Source organism: Lissotriton helveticus, chromosome 11, assembly GCF_964261635.1.
Source record: "Lissotriton helveticus chromosome 11, aLisHel1.1, whole genome shotgun sequence".
Lineage (NCBI taxonomy): Eukaryota > Metazoa > Chordata > Amphibia > Caudata > Salamandridae > Lissotriton > Lissotriton helveticus.
In genome coordinates this window covers 21,761,389-21,779,501 of record NC_136072.1, presented here as the reverse complement: position 1 = coordinate 21,779,501, position 18,113 = coordinate 21,761,389, and the positions used below count along the sequence as shown (strand labels likewise).

The 18,113-nt window shown below is 48.4% G+C and overlaps 1 protein-coding gene across 1 annotated transcript in view; it reads right to left on the bottom strand.

Moving 5' to 3' along the window:
* Window positions 1–18,113, bottom strand: part of P3H2 (prolyl 3-hydroxylase 2) — a 340,022-nt gene that overhangs the window by 320,657 nt on the left and 1,252 nt on the right. The window contains exon 3 of the mRNA XM_078667931.1: window positions 16,889–17,931. Within this exon, the coding sequence (XP_078524057.1) occupies window positions 16,889–17,326 (438 nt within the window). The 5' untranslated portion in view covers window positions 17,327–17,931. The remainder of the gene's footprint in view (window positions 1–16,888; window positions 17,932–18,113) is intronic.

The following is an 18,113-nucleotide window of genomic DNA, read 5'->3' as shown; positions in this document are numbered from 1 at the left end:
GACATTTGAAAGTGGTGGGGCGTAAACTAATTTGCATATTGCACCGCAGCGAGCGAGCCCGAACCACCTTGCATCCATCCATACATCATTCATGCATGCATCCACCCATCCATCCACCCACCCATCCTGCATCCATACATCATTCATTCATGCATCCACCCATCCATCCTGCATCCATCATTCATGCATCCACCCACCCATCCATCCTGCATCCATCCTGCATCCATCATTCATTCATGCATCCACTCATCCATCCATCATTCATGCATCCACCCACCCATCCATCCTGCATCCATCCTGCATCCATCCATCATTCATTCATGCATCCACCCACCCATCCTGCATCCATTCCTGCATCCATTCATCCATCCACCCATCCTGCATCCATCATTCATTCATGCATCCACCCATGCATCCACCCATCCTGCATCCATCCTGCATCCATCATTCATTCATGCATCCACCCATCTATCCTGCATCCATCATTCATGCATCCACCCACCCATCCATCCATCATTCATTCATGCATCCATCATTCATTCATGCATCCACCCATCCATCCATCCTGCATCCATCATTCATCCATGCATCCACCCATCCATCCTGCATCCATCCTGCATCCATCATTCATTCATGCATCCACCCATCTATCCTGCATCCATCATTCATGCATCCACCCACCCATCCATCCATCATTCATTCATGCATCCATCCATCATTCATTCATGCATCCACCAATCCATCCATCCATCCTGCATCCATCATTCATTCATGCATCCACCCATCCATCCTGCATCCATCCTGCATCCATCATTCATGCATCCACCCACCCATCCATCCATCATTCATTCATGCATCCATCATTCATTCATGCATCCACCCATCCATCCATCCATCCTGCATCCATCATTCATCCATGCATCCACCCATCCATCCTGCATCCATCCTGCATCCATCATTCATTCATGCATCCACCCATCTATCCTGCATCCATCATTCATGCATCCACCCACCCATCCATCCATCATTCATTCATGCATCCATCCATCATTCATTCATGCATCCACCAATCCATCCATCCTGCATCCATCATTCATTCATGCATCCACCCATCCATCCTGCATCCATCATTCATGCATCCACCCACCCATCCATCCTGCATCCATCCTGCATCCATCATTCATTCATGCATCCACCCATCCATCCTGCATCCATCATTCATGCATCCACCCACCCATCCATCCTGCATCCATCCTGCATCCATCATTCATTCATGCATCCACCCATCCATCCATCCATCAATTCTGCATCCATCCTGCATCCATCATTCATTCATGCTGATTTTTGCAGAGCCCCAATAATAAGTTCATAAACCGTTTTTGCTGTGAGTAACAAAGTAAGTAAGTAAACAAAGTGAATAGGTGCCGCTGCGCCGACGTTTGCCATTACAAGAAATATTAATGTTGTTAAATAACCCGGAAACCAATTTGAAACCAATCCTCTGAAACCTCTCTGGTCAGTGGTCACCCATAAAAACCTCATCACTGTTACAGTGAAAATGTGGCGTCTAGGATGCAACGTTTATTAATTCCCAGCAGTCGGGAAAAGGTGGCAGCACTTACGTTTAATCTTGGAGTATAACTATATGTCGACTCGCCACATATCGTACCTTGTGTGCACCCACACGCGTTTCACACCCTACGCATATGCAAATGACCCCCTGACCCGTCACGGCTGGCATGAAGGGGCGAGAGTTAATTTAATTAATAGAATTTACCATGCCTCTCCTCCGGTCCTGCGAACTAACTTCTCCCCGCTCTTTTCTTTTGCCGCTCAACAGGAAACTAACTGCAGTGCCAAATCAGGAGATTGGATGCGACGGGGGGGGGGGGGGGGGGGGGGGGGAGGAGAGGGAGGGGGCTGGCATTTGATAGGGCATGGGGCGACATAACGAAAAACACGTCACCGCCCCAACATGAGCCTATCTTTAGACGCCTGCACTAAAGTAGGCATGCGCAGCATACCTAATGGGTCGTGAATGTGAGTGAGGGGCAACGCTCCTCACTCACATGCGCAGTCAGATGGCCCATCTTCTGGACTCCTGCTCTAGCGGCTTGCTTGCCTACGTGCGCTGTGCGTTGAAAGGCGCACTTTCACAAGTGAAGCACGGCCTGGAAATGTAAACAGACGAATTCTGAAAGCAATTCATCTGCTTACATTCCTGTTGCCGGCCGGAACTGCAGTGAGCTGTTTCGTTTGCGAGGCGCTGCCCCGGCGCCCCAATGGACCAGCCGCCACTGGGCCGGAATCCAGGCCTGGCACGCACCATCGCACCCAAGAAGGGCTTTTATAGGCACCCCAGCGCCCCTGAACTGAGCCGGCACCGAGCAATGAGAATACTGGCCGGTTCTAAAGCGCCCACTACAAACAGACCCGTTTCTTGGCGCTTAAATAAGTGGTGTTAATGCTCAACTCAACGCAACTCATTTTTTCGACCATAAAAGGGCAAAAGATTAGTGTCGAAACATGTGAGCTAGAATATGCAATTATTTTTTTCAATTTTTATATAGCACTAACTCGACCCAAGGGCATTGGAGCGCTTTACATAAGCACCAGTTACATTACACAATGTCATATTTCCAAACCAGAGACATGCGACCAACTTGGGGTAACAGCACCCAGCTCTGGGTGACGTGTGCTTAGCTCGCTCAGCTATCCCAGGGCGCAGGCGTGTGATATGTCGAACATATCACACACTGCAGTGCACAGAGGATCACACGGCGAGCCCGTGTGTTTACAGTAGGAAAGAGTTAGTTCATGGAAGCAGAAATATTTGGTCACCACCGCCCCCGCTCATTAAAACCCCAGCCCCCCCACAGCCGGGCTGACACTCTAGGGTTTCCATGGGGACGGCATTCCTCGGGGGTGTCCGTGGGGTGCAAAGAATGTGGCTTTGTCCGCCCTTTTCGCAGGAGTTATTACCTGTCACTGCTCTGGGCCTGCCTGGTTTCCAGGCTAAAGGCTGGGGAGAGGGGGGGCTGGTGGCAGCCCCCCCTCCCTTTCGTTTCCACAGGAAAACACCCCCCCACGCTGACCTCTCAGGGGTCCCAGCGCCGGACGGGGTCTCCCCACAGGACAGCAGATCACACAGTGAGTCACTGCCGGGGCTGGGAACCCTCTCGGCAGCCTCCAGCAGCACAGCTGCCTCCCACACACGGGATTCAGGACAAGCAGCTGTTGGGAGGAAACAAGCACTGGCAAGGCCAACAGACCTGGCCGTTCAACACCGAAAACATGTCCCCTACCTTGAGTAATATGTAGTTCACGTAGCTGCATTAGTGGCTGCACTATCCTCCCTAAGAAAGCTTTTTTTTGGGGGGGGGGGGGCTTGTGCGTGTGTGTGTGTGCGTACGTCTCCTGCGTGCTGAGGCGTACGCTGCATCTATGTGCCCTGGAACAACTGTTCAGGGGCGGCCTTAGGCATGTGCAAGCTGTGCACCTGCACAGGGCCACCAAACCCCCACGCCAATATATATCCTTAATATAATAATCCTCTGAGGATGGATACATATTTGCGTGGCGGCCCCTGGCAGGGATTTGGCGGCCTCGGGCTCTGTTCCACTTCCAAACCCCCTGACCCCCTCCTTCACTGGCCTCCGCGCTCTGCACCGCCCGGACCCCCTCTTCCGGAGCCCCTACCTACGCTCCCTGCCCAGGGCCGCCATGAGCCTAGAGCCGCCCCTGAACAGTTCTTCGGGTTAGTGAAGCTTGCACTGCTCCTGTGTGTGCGCCTGAGGCGTACACTGCATCTGCGTGCCCTGTAACAACTGTTCTTCATGTTAGTGAAGCTTGCGCTGCTCCTGTGTGCGACCCTCTCCTGTGAGGGTGCTGAGGCGTACACTGCATCTTTGTGAAAGACTAGCGCACCTATACATTGCTGAAGAGGGACATCTAGTAACACCTTGTGGTACTGCACCACCATGAAAGACTCGAGCACTAGTCCCCGACTCAAGACTGACACCTAGATACAGCTTGTGGTACTGCACCACCGTGAAAGAATCTTCATGCACCAGTGTCTGACTCAAGACTGACACCTGGTAACACCTTGTGGTACTGCACCACGTGAAAGACTTTTCAAGCACTAGTGTCCGACTCACGACTGACACCTAGTAACAGCTTGTGGTACTGCACCACCATGAAAGACTCTTCAAGCACTAAGACTCAAGACTGACATCTAGTAACAGCTTGTGGTACTGCACCACCGTGAAAGAATCTTCAAGCACCAGTGTCCGACTCAAGACTGACACCTAGTAACACCTTGTGGTACTGCACCACTGTGAAAGAATCTTCAAGCACCAGTGTCCGACTCAAGACTGACATCTAGTAACAGCTTGTGGTACTGCACCACCGTGAAAGAATCTTCAAGCACCAGTGTCCGACTCAAGACTGACACCTAGTAACACCTTGTGGTACTGCACCACCGTGAAAGAATCTTCAAGCACCAGTGTCCGACTCAAGACTGACATCTAGTAACAGCTTGTGGTACTGCACCACCGTCAAAGACTTCAAGCAGTTATGCACTACTGAAGAGGGAGAGCTTGTGGTACTGCACCACCGTGAAAGACTCTTCAAGCACTAGTGCCCGACTCACGACTGACACCTAGTAACACCTTGTGGTACTGCTCCACCGTGAAAGACTCTTCAAGCACTAGTGCCCGACTCATGACTGACACCTAGTAACACCTTGTGGTACTGCTCCACCGTGAAAGACTCTTCAAGCACTAGTGCCCGACTCACGACTGACACCTAGTAACACCTTGTGGTACTGCACCACCGTGAAAGAATCTTCAAGCACCAGTGTCCGACTCAAGACTGACACCTAGTAACACCTTGTGGTACTGCACCTTCGCGAAAGCCTGGAGCACCTGCACACTGCTGAAGAGTGACATCTAGTAACACCTTGCGGTACCGTTGTTAAAGTGCAGCCATGATCTTGTGCTAACAAGAGACATTTAGAGACAGCTTCGCTACTGAACCGTTATGAAAGACTTCGTTAAGCCTTCAGCCTCAGTAAAAAGGGGCATTTAGTGACCGCTTGGGGCTTGCACATTTGCAAAAGTCTTTTCTAGGCCCGGTGCGCCACTAAAAAGGGACACCTATTGACAGCTTTGCTACCACACCTTTGTGAAAGAAGATCCAAGGAATAGTTCGAGTAAAGAGGGATATCTAGAGAGGACAAGCATTGGCAAAGCCAATAAATCTATTTCTAACTTATAAATATAAGGCAAGCCAGACCAGAGCTGTGCCAATGCTTGTTAGCTGAGCCGCTCTGAAAACAGGCAGCGCCCCATCTCAGACCCCCATTTGCCCAGAGTATTGTGTGCGGTGAGGCATGGATTTTCTGGACGCTGCTTTAATTCGTACTTAATAAGGCATTTAATCAGCATGAGAACCGCGGCCAAACGCAGCCTCAGCGCTTTTTGCGAATAATAGACCGGAACGAGCACAAACCAAGGCCCTGAACAGGAGGCAGAGCTCCCACTACACCTCAGCAGGAGCAGCTGGGAGTATGAGCAGGAGTAGTAACAATTCTAGCAGTAGTTGTAGATCTAAGAAAGAACGATGATGGATTCAACCCAGATCTGTGACTGGGGGTGAGTGTCTGAAAAGTTTCAGCGCTCCGTGCATCATCTCCTTGTGTTTGCTTTGTTCGCCCTAAGTTGGCAGGGTATGCCCAGACGTGGGCCCCTTGCTCACTTTGCCATGGAATTCAAGCTAGCCTGGCTGATGAGGTCTGTTAGCCCGAAACCAGTCCCAGGATGCTTGCAAGCACCCACCCCCAGTCAACTGATCTGGGTTTAATCCATCATCATTCTTTAGCTCACTCCCCCACCCCAGTTCAGACCAAGCCATATGCAAATCAGTCTGACCCTGTGCCTCAAGAGAACAGTCCAGCCCGAACTGCCAAGCCATGCCTTCCCTGGACCGAAAACAAGCATCCTGGGACCGGTTTCTGGCTAATCAGCCGTCATCAGCCAGGCTAGCTTGAATCAAGTGGCAAAGTGAGCAAGGGACCCACGTCTGGACATACCCTGCCAACTAAGGACGGGTATGCCCAGACGTGAGTCCCGTGCTCTCCATGCCACTGGAATCAAGCTATCCTGGCTAAAGAGGGGTGAAACCCTGAAACCGGTCCCAGGAAGCTTGTTTCCAGTCCAGGGAGGACCTGGCTTGGCAGTTCGGGCTGGACTCTTCCCATGAGGCACAGGGTCAAGGCTGATTTGCATATGGATGGGTTCAAACTGGAATGGCATGGTGAGCAAAAAAAACAATGGATTTAGGCCCAGATCCTTGTACTGGGGTGAATGTATGACATTGTTCTGCATTCTGTCCATCAAGTGTTGTGTTAGCATATTTTTAAGAGTACCTTTCTGCATCTCATCTCAGGCCTGGGAATGTTGTTTGGGGTCTCGAGGCCTGGGGAACAGAAGCAAAGGCGGGTCTATCATGAGTGTGGCGCAGACGAGCTTCGTGAAGGCACAAGGGGCAATCCAGCGCCCACAGGCCTCTGGGCGCTGGTTCCAAAAGGACTGGCATACCTAGCATGTGCATTCTCGCCCAAAGTTGCCACCACCCACGAATCCAGGGAGGAGCATTCACTTTAATTTCATCCTCAGGCCTCAAGCTGGCAGGATGTGCCTGGTAAAGGGTGTCTTTTCTACCGGAGACTTCCATTTGTGGCCACCCACCCCCTCCCCGACATCTTGTGATTACACAACTATTTCCAGTTAACAACAAGCTCCTGCAAACATCTTCCAGCATCTGGCACAGGGGCGGGTGCCTCTTTGGTAAGCAACTATAATATGTTAAGACTAATAAAAAACGTGTTTTTACTAGTATTTTATACCAGACTTCTGCCGTTTCTAAGCGCTTTAAATAACAGCTGATGCTGGCACCCAATTTTATAGGTACTTATCACGTCCTTTCCTCAAGGATAACATCCACTCGTGGAGGTGTGATAAAGGTAAGTTTATTGGAGAATAATAAAGAACGACTCTTCGCAAAGTAAAGCCCGGGCCAAAGGTCACTGTACGAAATCTGGAAACCACCCTGGTTCTAGCAGCAGATTCCAGCCAATCTCATTGGCCAGGATATAACACACCCCCTCTCGTTAAAATACAACAATATGAATAAAACACAAAAGTATAAATATTGAACATACTGAGAATCACATGGTGCAAGATGTCCAAAAGTGGAACACCCTAATAAACATTGTAATATACAACGGGTAAGTCATATTAAACATATAAACTTGACTTAATAAAGTATTCACATTGCATATAAATATGTGCACGTTTTCTAGGCATGACACTCATATTACATGTAATAGTCTTTGCACCAAACAGGTTTTGTTTTTAACCTAGATACACAACCTCTTTTTGAGACATATCCCCCATGAAGGTTCACTACACCATCACTGGGTACATATGAACTGTCTGCACCATTATCCTCTTTAATCCATAAACATTTGGGTACTATTACAACCTTGTTCCTACTGCACACATTTGCATCCATCAATTCTACTACTTGATGTCCCACTCTGACTATCTTCAAAGGAATTGAAAACTTTGATTCTAAAGATTTAATTAATCTTCCCTACGTCACCTAGACCCATTCCCCAACCGCAAATTGATGTGAGTGACTTTTGTGTGGATGCAAAGACTCTTGTTTAGCATTTAACAACCTCCTGTGATCTGATTTTACCTCCCGTGTGGTGTCTACCTCATCCTTCATTTCCATCATCCACAATTGATTCAAGTAACACACTGCTTTCCTTCCTTTCATTTTCTCAAACTGAGATAAATCTCTCATAACTCTGGGCATGACTCTATAATTCCACAATAGTTCTTTGAGTGCCTGATACCAACTTTTCCTATTGGCCAAAGCCAACTGTATGCCTTCTTTCAAAACTCTTATCCACCTTTCCACAATACCATTGCTTTGTGGGAAATATATCGAAGCTCGTAAATGACTGATTCCATGTGTATTCAAATAATTTATCATCTCAGATCTTAGTTGCATGCCATTGTCCGTCACTAGACACTTGAAAAAAACCTTCTTCTTCAAAAACTTCATTTAAAAACTCAATAACAGTGTGCGAATCAACCTGATGCATCAATTTAACTTCTGGCCATTGTGATAACTGATCAATGAGAACAATGACGAAAATGTGACTGTTGGACAAACTCACAGGACCAGCAATATCAAGAGAGATCCTTTCCCACACTCTTTCAGGTCTATATGGGAGCTTTTTCATAATTAACAGTCTAACAGCACATTCAATGCACGATCTAAACTTCACCTCAATGCATCTATCGATAGGCGGCCACCAAAACTCTGACCGTAGTCTACTTTTCATGCTGACATGCCAGGATGACCTTCATGAGCCATGTATAACACTAATTGTCTTACATTTTGGGGTACCACCAACTGTTGCCCCCGATACAACAGATCATCTATCACAGATAGCATACTTGCGATATACAAATATGGTAACAATACCTTATTCAATACTTTTTTTTCTGGCCATTGCGACATGTTATACTTGATGACTTCTTGAATTTCCTCATCATTGCTACAAGCATTCCTCTATTCATCTGGCTTAATACAACCACTTGACACAACTATTTCCACATCATCAACAATACACTGATCACAAACTTTTTCAATCGGTAGGCGAGACAAACAATCTGCTAATATGTTCCTGGCACTTGAAATATATTCCATCTTGAAATGAAAATCCTGTAATTTATATTGCCACCTGGCAATTCTGGGTAAAGATTTAGCACAACCTTTTGTAGTGAATAACTCCACTAAAGGACGATGATCAGATCTCACCTTAAATTAAGTACAAAATACATATTGTATTCCCCACCAACATGCAAGGGTTTCTTTTTTAAGTGTAGAATATTTGACCTCTGCATCTCTTAGTGATCTGGATGCAAACGCAACAGTGACAAGTTTACCTTCTTGAATTTGCATCAACATAGCACCAATACCCACATTACTCACATCAGTGACTATAACTGAATTACAACAGGTGTCAAAAGTTTCTAATGTAGGTGTGGAAGACAATTCTTTTTTTAAGTAAAAAATTCAGTAACACATTCTTTGCTTCAGATATAATGTTGAATTTTTTCATTAGACTTCTCATGTTATTGGTCTTATCAGCAAATAAAGGAATACATTTGGCGTAATATTCTGCCAACCCAAGAAAAGACCTAAGTTGGTCTTTATTTTGGGGTTCTGGAGCCTCCTCTATTGCTTTTACTAAATTCTGTTTCGGAGATACACCATGTTTGCTAATGCTGTGTCTCAAATATTCCACAGATTCAACTTCAAACTTGCATTTTTCTTTGGTCAATGTCATACCATAACTCTGTAAAATGCTCAGAAGCTTACACAGAGTCTCTGCATGTTCTTGCTTATTGTTACTAAAAACCATTATGTCGTCTTGAAAATACAGAGCATTTTTTACATTCTTAAACAATTTATGCATGACCCTTTCAAATACTGTAGAAGCTGAAATTAAGCCAAAGGGCATCCTTTTGTACCTTAAAATACCTTCTGGAGTTATAAATGAAGTGTAAGGCTTACTATCTTCATGCAAGGCAATTTGATGATAAGCATTGGATAGGGCCAATGTTGAAAATACAGTGGCCCCCTTCAATGCTGAGAACATTCCTCCAATATTTGGTAACGGATGTTGATCCACCCATACACACTTTGTAAGATCTCTCAAATCAACACAAAGTCTCATTTTGCCATTTGGTTTGTGTACTACCACAACTGGTGACAACCATTTGGATGACTCGATCTCTTCAATTATGTCTTGACTGCACAATCTATCTAATTCTTTCCTTAAAGTTTGCCTTGTGGATAAGGGAATATTTCTAACTTTGTGCACTTTAGGAATGACATTCTGCTTTAATATGATTTTGTGCACAAAATCCTTCAATAATCCTAACTTGGATGAAAATACCTTAGGAAATAGCTTCTCCCATTCCACAGATTTATCCTCACCAACTTGAGATATGAAATCACTATACCCTAAAACTAGTTCAGGATGATTAGGGTCCAGAGTAATAAGTAAGTCCCTTTGTTGCAGCCATCCCAACAAACATGACCCCTCTTTGGCCATATGTACATTTGCAACTATGGTTTTAACTTTAAAACTAACGTCTGCAACAAAATAGTCGCAGCCTTTTGTTTTCTCTGTCGGCATACAATTTCAATCGCTACAGCAGTGTCAAGGAGAGATTACCAAACCTACATGGAATCCTCCAGCCTCTTGTATTCGATACGGGCATGCAAACTTCAGCTGCTAGACTGGTGATGAGGATGAAATACCTAATCTCCATTGAGGCAACAGCTCCCTGACTTAATTACCGGTATGCATAGGACCTGGAGACCTCCAACCTGGCCCAAACAACCCTCCCCACCCTAACGAGGTACCAACAAATCTACTTAGATGCTTTGTTGTTGTGGATCAGTTCATTCAAATCAGTATATCACCCTTGTGAAAGTGAAAAATCATAACCAAAATTCAATGTGAAATACAATTAGAACACATAACAGGCTCCAAAACCGTAAAGAAAGAAAGTGTCAGTAGAACGTGTGCAAAAACATAATTGGAAGGCTTCATCAACAGCATGAAGTACACCCTCCGCACCAAGGGCCACATTGCCATCCTGAACGCCATTGACCACAAATGTGCAACCACCGGCATCTGTGGGGGTGGGCACACGCCACTGTACCCTTGTCCTCGCTATTGGCACCATCCCCCAAACACCAAGCTCCCCAGGGGCTGTGACGAGGTGGGCAGGAGCAGTGCACCCCGTGCCCACCCCAATGATCTATCTGTGCACCCTTCGCCCACAAGCTGGTGTACATCCTCTGGTTGTCTCAAGACTGCAGAACCTTACTTACCCCTTAGTGCTGTCATGGTGGGGGGGGGGCTTCTTCTGGAAGACCTCCCCCCAGCTAACTAGGGGTGACTCTAGGATTTTCGACCCCGCACTCCATCTCTATGCCTAAAGAAAGGGTCGGGAGGGAGGGTAAATTGATGACGATCAGCACGCCGCCACCGCAATGGTAAAGTTGGAAAAGAGGCCACGGCCAAAGGGCAAGGGGTCTTTGTACCCCTTGACCATGTCGGTAGTGGCGAGCGGAAGTGCCGCGTGATGACGCGCTTCCGGCCACCCGCCTCACCATTGCGGGGACGCTGCGACTGGAAGCCACAGAACCAGTTAGAGCTGCCCTTGGCCGGCCCTCCGCCGGATTGCAGGGGGCCCGTGCCCCGGAGGCTCCACGTCCTATGCGCCGAACCACCTGCATGCAGGTGAGGGGCGTTCTGTCCATAGGATGTAGAGACCTCCAGGGTGGCCCAAACCCCCAACCACCCGAACGAGGTACCAACAAATCTACAGTGAAGCTTTGTTGTTGTGGATCAGTTTATTCAAATAAGCATATCACCCTTAGCACTCCTAAGCGCCGCACCCCCCCAACCCCCCACCGCCCCCACCCCCATGCAGGTGAGGGGCACTTTGTCCATTCTTCACTCCTTACACTGGCGACGAGGCTAGGATACCTGGCCCAGACTGAAGCTGCAGCCTCTTGTTTTCACAGTCTGCATGCATTATTAACTCCTTACATTGGCGACGAGGCTAGGATACCTGGCCCAGACTGAAGCTGCAGCCTCTTGTTTTCAGAGTAGGCATGCAATCTTCAGTAGTTACAGTAGTGACAAGGGGAGATTACCAAAGCTACATGGACGCCACCATCTCCGATCTTCTGGCCTAAGAACCCTTCCAGGCGCTAACAGGTGCAATCAGGGAGCGTGCTCACAGGAAGTGGCCCTTACCCTTCCGCTATGGTAGAATGCTGTAGGGGGGAGGCTGGAATTAAAGGTCAAGAAGGGTCACAAGGGGTGGGGACAGCCAGGGATGACCCTCACAGGCTCCTGTTGGGCTAAGGCTCCCGAGCTATGGCATTCCTCAGCTAGAGGAGGGAGAGGAAGATGAAGAGAGAAGGGTATAAACAGGGAATTATCATATATGTCAATCAAAGCGCCTCAAAGAGAGAGGGGGCCCAGACAGGCGCTGGCACCTTTTCTCGGATTCACGGTGGAATCTGAGGACAGGACTCGCCACAGCACGCCCGTGGTGAATAAAGTGTGCAGCCCCCCCTCGTGCAGCTACAGTACGGTGGCTCAGACGTTTACTATGTTATTAATAAAAAAAAGGTGCCAGGATGTTTATTTAACCTCCCAGGCAAAATAGAATTTTGCTGATGGAGTGCCCCCCCCATGTCTCCTAGTAAAAACACATGTTTGGGGGGTTTCTTAGTATTTGTCGCCATCTAGTGGTGGCGTCCTAAGGCAGGGCAGTTGCCTTGCCTAATGAAACTGCCCGTACTGGGTGACAACGCTAACAACGGTCTCGCTTTTTTCGCACGTTCCTCTGATCACAGAAGTGTGTGCTCACGAGCAGTCGTGCGTTGCACGATTCCTCTCCGGTGCAAAGCTCCCAAAAGCACATTTTAGACTTGGCCGAGCCCAGTAAGGACTGGCCGTGTGTGCTGGACGCGCGAGCTCTCAACCAGACCCCAGAGGACGTCACGGGGAAATGGAAACGAAAATATGAGGCCAGGGAGACGCTTGAATCCGTGAGGTTTGTGGGACCCTAGGGGCGGGGGGGGGATGGGGGGGGAGCGGGAGGGGGGGGGGGGGCTGAGCAGACATGGGGTGGAAAACCACAGGAAAAGCGAGGACTTCCCGCTGGCTGGGATTTTCCATCCTGTCTGCACATAATCGTGTGCTTCCCTCATCAGACCTCTTTAGAAGAAACTGAGTGTTCCAACTACTGGAAACTACATTACGTGCTGTGTCCATATAAATATGCATATCATAACACACCATACGCGAAAGCACAAACATATATGAAATTGTAACAAAAAGAGAATATTCCCTGTGCCCAACTGTGCTGGCTTGAAACTGGTCCTAAATTCAAGGCCAGTAGGCCACAGGAATTATGCGGCAGGGGAGGGCCCAATTAGGCGGCAGGGTTGAGTAAATTATCTGGCAAGAAAGGGCAAATTATGCGGCACAATGCGTCACATGTTGTAATGGTGTTACATCTTTAGTTCAACGTTTTTTTAAAACTTGGGAACACTGTCTGAATATCGGGCGCACCTCATTAGAACATGTTTAGCACCCGAATATAGCAATAGGCGACAGAAAGGAGACCTGTCCAGCTTTGAAAAGGGCCTTCCACCGCACGGCAACCCGCGTGGTTGCATTTTTTGTCACTTTTGATCTGTTTGAGCTAGAAACAAAGTCTCGTTTTGTTAAAATCCACAGATTATGCGGCAGATAATGGATTATGTGGTAATAAAGCAAATCTATAATTATGCGGGAATCGCCTCGGCCTCACAATCGCATAATTGCAGTGGCCTTAACTTTATTGAAGCCCCTCCAAAAAACACATCCCTAAGTTAGTTTACAACAAGCCAGGTCTTAAGAGACATCAGAGCCACTGGCTTGACAAGTGGGCGACAAGCCTGCGGGAGTCAGGGCGACAAACCCCCGTGGATATACATTAATAGAGCTGTTTTCACTTTTTAACTGCAATCAACACCCATCAGGGGCAACAGGTGCTATATGAATTCAAACCCCTCTTCCCCTTTTATCCCTCCGCTATCCTTCTCAGGCAAAGTAACTGACTAATATCCACCACTGAAATTAATTCATATTTCACCATATTAATTCACCACTAATCCTTTATGGGCTTCCTGAGTAGCGTGCGTCAACAAGCGCTATATAAATACAAACCTTTATCCTCCTCTATCCTTCTGCCATCATTCCAAATCCAAATAACGGACTAACCTATCCACCACTTAAAATGTACTTGAATGTTCCACAATACTAATTCAACACTAATCCTCTATGGGTCCCGGAGTAGCGTAGTACTCACCGAAAAAGCGCTTCGACGCCTCGTCAGGGGTAGTAAGCGCTATATAAATGCAATTACAATGCAATACACTTATGTAGACAGATCAGAGACCAGCCCCACCCACTCTCAGAGCCGGGCAGCGGAACAGTAAACGTCTGAGCCCCCGTACTGGAGCTGCACGGAAGGACTGGGGGGGGGGGTGCGCTGCACACTATTCACCACGGGCGTGCCCCGGGCGAGTGTGAGCACGACTGTCCTCAGATTCCACCGTGAATCAGATAAAAGGCGCCAGCGCCTGTCTGGGCCCCCGCTCTCTTTGAGGCGCTTTGATTGACATAAATATATGATTATTCCCTGTTTATATTCGGTCAGCTGAGGGGTCACTCTGCTCCCGACTATGGCTTGGGGCCCCCAAACACAGCACCCCAAAAGGGTCAGAGGTCTTGAACAGAGGTCTGTTGCACTTTAAGGAAACTCGAGGCGTGCAAATATTCAGAGAGTTCAGCTGACAGCTGCCGCTCCGTCCTGGGTTCTTCCCATTGCGCCTAGAAGCCAGCGTCCTGTGGCGCTACATTGCTCCTAGAAGCCAGCAGCCTGTGGCGCTACATTGCTCCTAGAAGCCAGCGGCCTGTGACGCTACATTGCTCCTAGAAGCCAGCGCCTGTGACGCTACATTGCTCCTAGAAGCCAGCGGCTTGTGACGCTACGTTGCTCCTAAAAGCCAGCGCCTGTGACGCTACATTGCTCCTAGAAGCCAGCGGCCTGTGACGCTACATTGCTCCTAGAAGCCACCGGCCTGTGACGCTAATGTCTACCATATACCTTTGGAATGTCTATAGCGCTTACTACCACACCTACGCTTCCTAGCACACTCTCACTGTTGCATCGTTTGGCTAGGATGGGGGGTGGGAATCAGTCCAGGGTTTAGTGTTAGTGTGGGGTTATCAGAGCTCGTTCAATGCTCAGTGTGTCAGTGGTATGCGTAGGTTACAATGACAGTAACGTGACGTCAGCCTTCAGCCTTGGCACATCTTTGTAGAGTTTCAAGGCGCATGGAGGGTGTGCGGGGGACTCTTCCTGGTTTTCGTTGGATCGGACGAGCGCTTCGCAGGGGAGTAAAGCGCCTTCAATGCCCGCCTCACACTGCTGTGAATTGGCGCTACTTGTACCTGCGTGCTTCTAGGCGCACGTCGTGTGCATGTCTCACCTCACAGTGTGTGCAGACACCGCTGAGGAGACACAGGCTTCAGAACCGGCCCATGGGTGGCACAACATGACAGCACGGCTCAAAGTGTGTGTGTGTGTCAAACACCACAGACACGATTCATTGTTACCACCATAAACAGTGCACGACAGCCCACACGTGTAGATCCACGCACACCTGTGAACACACCTCATTGTACTAAGCTTGAAGGTAGGTGTGCACAACAGATACACGGGCTGGCTGCCCCAAAGGGTTTCCAGATGACCTATGCTGCTCTAGCCATACACGTCCATTCCGCTGGAGTATTCAGAGTAATTGTAGTCATTTTGTGTTACTCTTTGACACAGACTTACTGATAATAACACAATTACGCCAGCTCGTTTAATTAAGAGTGATTTGGAGAAAAACAATCTACTGTAAAAGCATATTTAGCAGACACAACAGCTACTTGCACCGCTGTGCACTGTTTTCTAAGATCAAAATGCATCCTAGTATCCATTTTGACCCAAGAGTGCTTAATGACAGGAGTAAGTAGGGGGCATATCCTACCTAAAGTGTAAATGTAGCAAGTGTGAGCAGCTGCTCACACTTCTGTTTGTGCTCTGTTGCATTTAGCACTATTTCTTAGCTCAAAATGCACCCTAGAATCCATTTTGGATGCAAGAGTGCAAATAACAGGAGTAAAAGTTGGGGGGAAATCCTACCCTAAGTGTAAATTTATCAAGTGTAAGCAGCTGCTTGTGTTTCTGTTCGTGCTCTGTTACATTTAGCACTATTTCTTAGCACAAAATGCATCCTAGCATCTATTTTGGACGCACAAGTGATAAAGCACAGGAGTATGTTGGGGGAAAATGCTACTCAAAGTATACATTTTGCAAGTGTAAGCAGGCTGCTTGCCCTTCTGTTTGTGCTCTGTTGCATTTAGCACTATTTCTTTGTGCAAAATGTGACCTAGCATCAATTTTTAATGAAAGAGTGCTAAATTGCAGGAGTACGTTGGGGAATTATCCTGCCCAAAGTGTAAATTTAGCAAGTGTGAGCAGCTTCTTGAGCTTCTGTTCGTGCTCTGTTGCATTTAGCACTATTTCTTAGCGCAAAATGCATCCTAGCATCCATTTTGGACGCAAAAGTGGTAAATTACAGGAGTACATTGGGGGAAAATCTTATCCAAAGTGTAAATTTAGCAAGTGTGAGCAGCTTACTTGCACTACTTCTGTTCATGCTCTGTTGCATTTAGCACAATTTCTTAGCACAAAATGCATCCTAGCATACTTTGTGGAGGCAAGAGTGCAAATAACAGGAGTAAGTTGGGAAAAACCCTACCCCAAGTGCAAATTTAGCAAGTGTGAGGAGCTGCTTGCGCTGCTATCCATCTTCTGTCGCATTTAGCTCTATTTCTTAGCGCAAAATGTATCCTCTGACCCATTTTCCACGCGAGGAGTATTCTAGTAAATAGCACTAAACGCAGAATTACTCTACTCGTGCCATTCTGCCTTATCTTGCAGAATTGTATGTCATTCTTTCTGTGTGATTACGCTGTAGAGTCAGCGACAAACATCTGCAGACACAATAAATATGGAAGAACAGTGAACACAGATGCGCCCACACAGGCCTTACCTTGCAGTAGGCGCTCTGCGGGCACAGTCAGGGCACACACGTGCACGCTCCTTACCTTGTAGTAGGCTCGCTGTAGGAAGTTGTAGGGGATCCTCCGGTAGAACTCGTGCTTGACCTCCTCGCTGACCCGGTGCCTGGACACCGGCCCCAGGGCGGCCTCCTCGCAGCGCTGCGCACAGGCGGCGCGTCCCAGCACACCCCGGAAGAAGTTAAGGTCCCAGAGCTGGAGGGGTTCCTCGAGGAAGGGGTGCTCCCGGCTGCAGCCCCCCCTGCACCGCAGGCGGGTGGCCCTGAGCTGGGCATGGCTGCTCAGGGCCTGCTCCATGGCCTGCACCACACGCCGGAAGTCCCCGCTGTAGTAGGCGTCGACCCCCTGCTCGTACAGGAGGTCGTAGGGCTGCAGCACCTCAGAGCGCAGGGCCTGGGCCAGCAGGAGCAGCAGGAGGGCGAGCAGACCCCCGCAGCAGGGGTCAGGCTCCCCTGGCAGTGCCATGCTGGCGAGAAGGACCCTCAGTGCCCAGTGACCACTCACTGCCTGCGCACCAAGGCACAGCACTCACTGCCTGCACACCGGGGCACAGCACTCACTGCCTGCTCACCAAGGCACAGCACTCACTGCCTGCACACCGGGGCACAGCACTCACTGCCTGCTCTCTCAAGCGTCTGCTCACTTGTGGGTCCAGGTCACACCAGATTGGCTGGCAGAGCAGCTCCTGTCTGATGAGCACTGGGTCCAGGTCCCACCTGATTGGTTGTGAGTGCAGCTCCTGTCTGGTCAGTTATAGGTACAGCTCCTGTATGGCCAGTTATTGGTCCAGAATCCACCTGATTGGGTATCAGCTCAGCTCCTGTCTGGTCATTTATGGGTCAGATCCCAGCTGACTGGTTATCAGTGCCACTAGTTTCTGGTCAATTATATGTCCAGATCACACCTGCTTGGTTCTCAGTCAGTACAGCTCGTTTCTGGTCAGTTATGGGTCAGATCCCACCTGATTGGTTATCAGAGCAGCTTCTTCTGGTCAATTATGGGTCAGATCCCACCTGATTGGTTATCAGTCAGTACAGCTCGTTTCTGGTTAGTTATGGGTCAGATCCCACCTGATTGGTTATCAGAGCAGCTTCTGTCTGGTCAGTTATTGGTCCAGAATCCACCTGATTGGGTATCAGCTCAGCTCCTGTCTGGTCATTTATGGGTCAGATCCCAGCTGACTGGTTATCAGTGCCACTAGTTTCTGGTCAATTATATGTCCAGATCACACCTGCTTGGTTCTCAGTCAGTA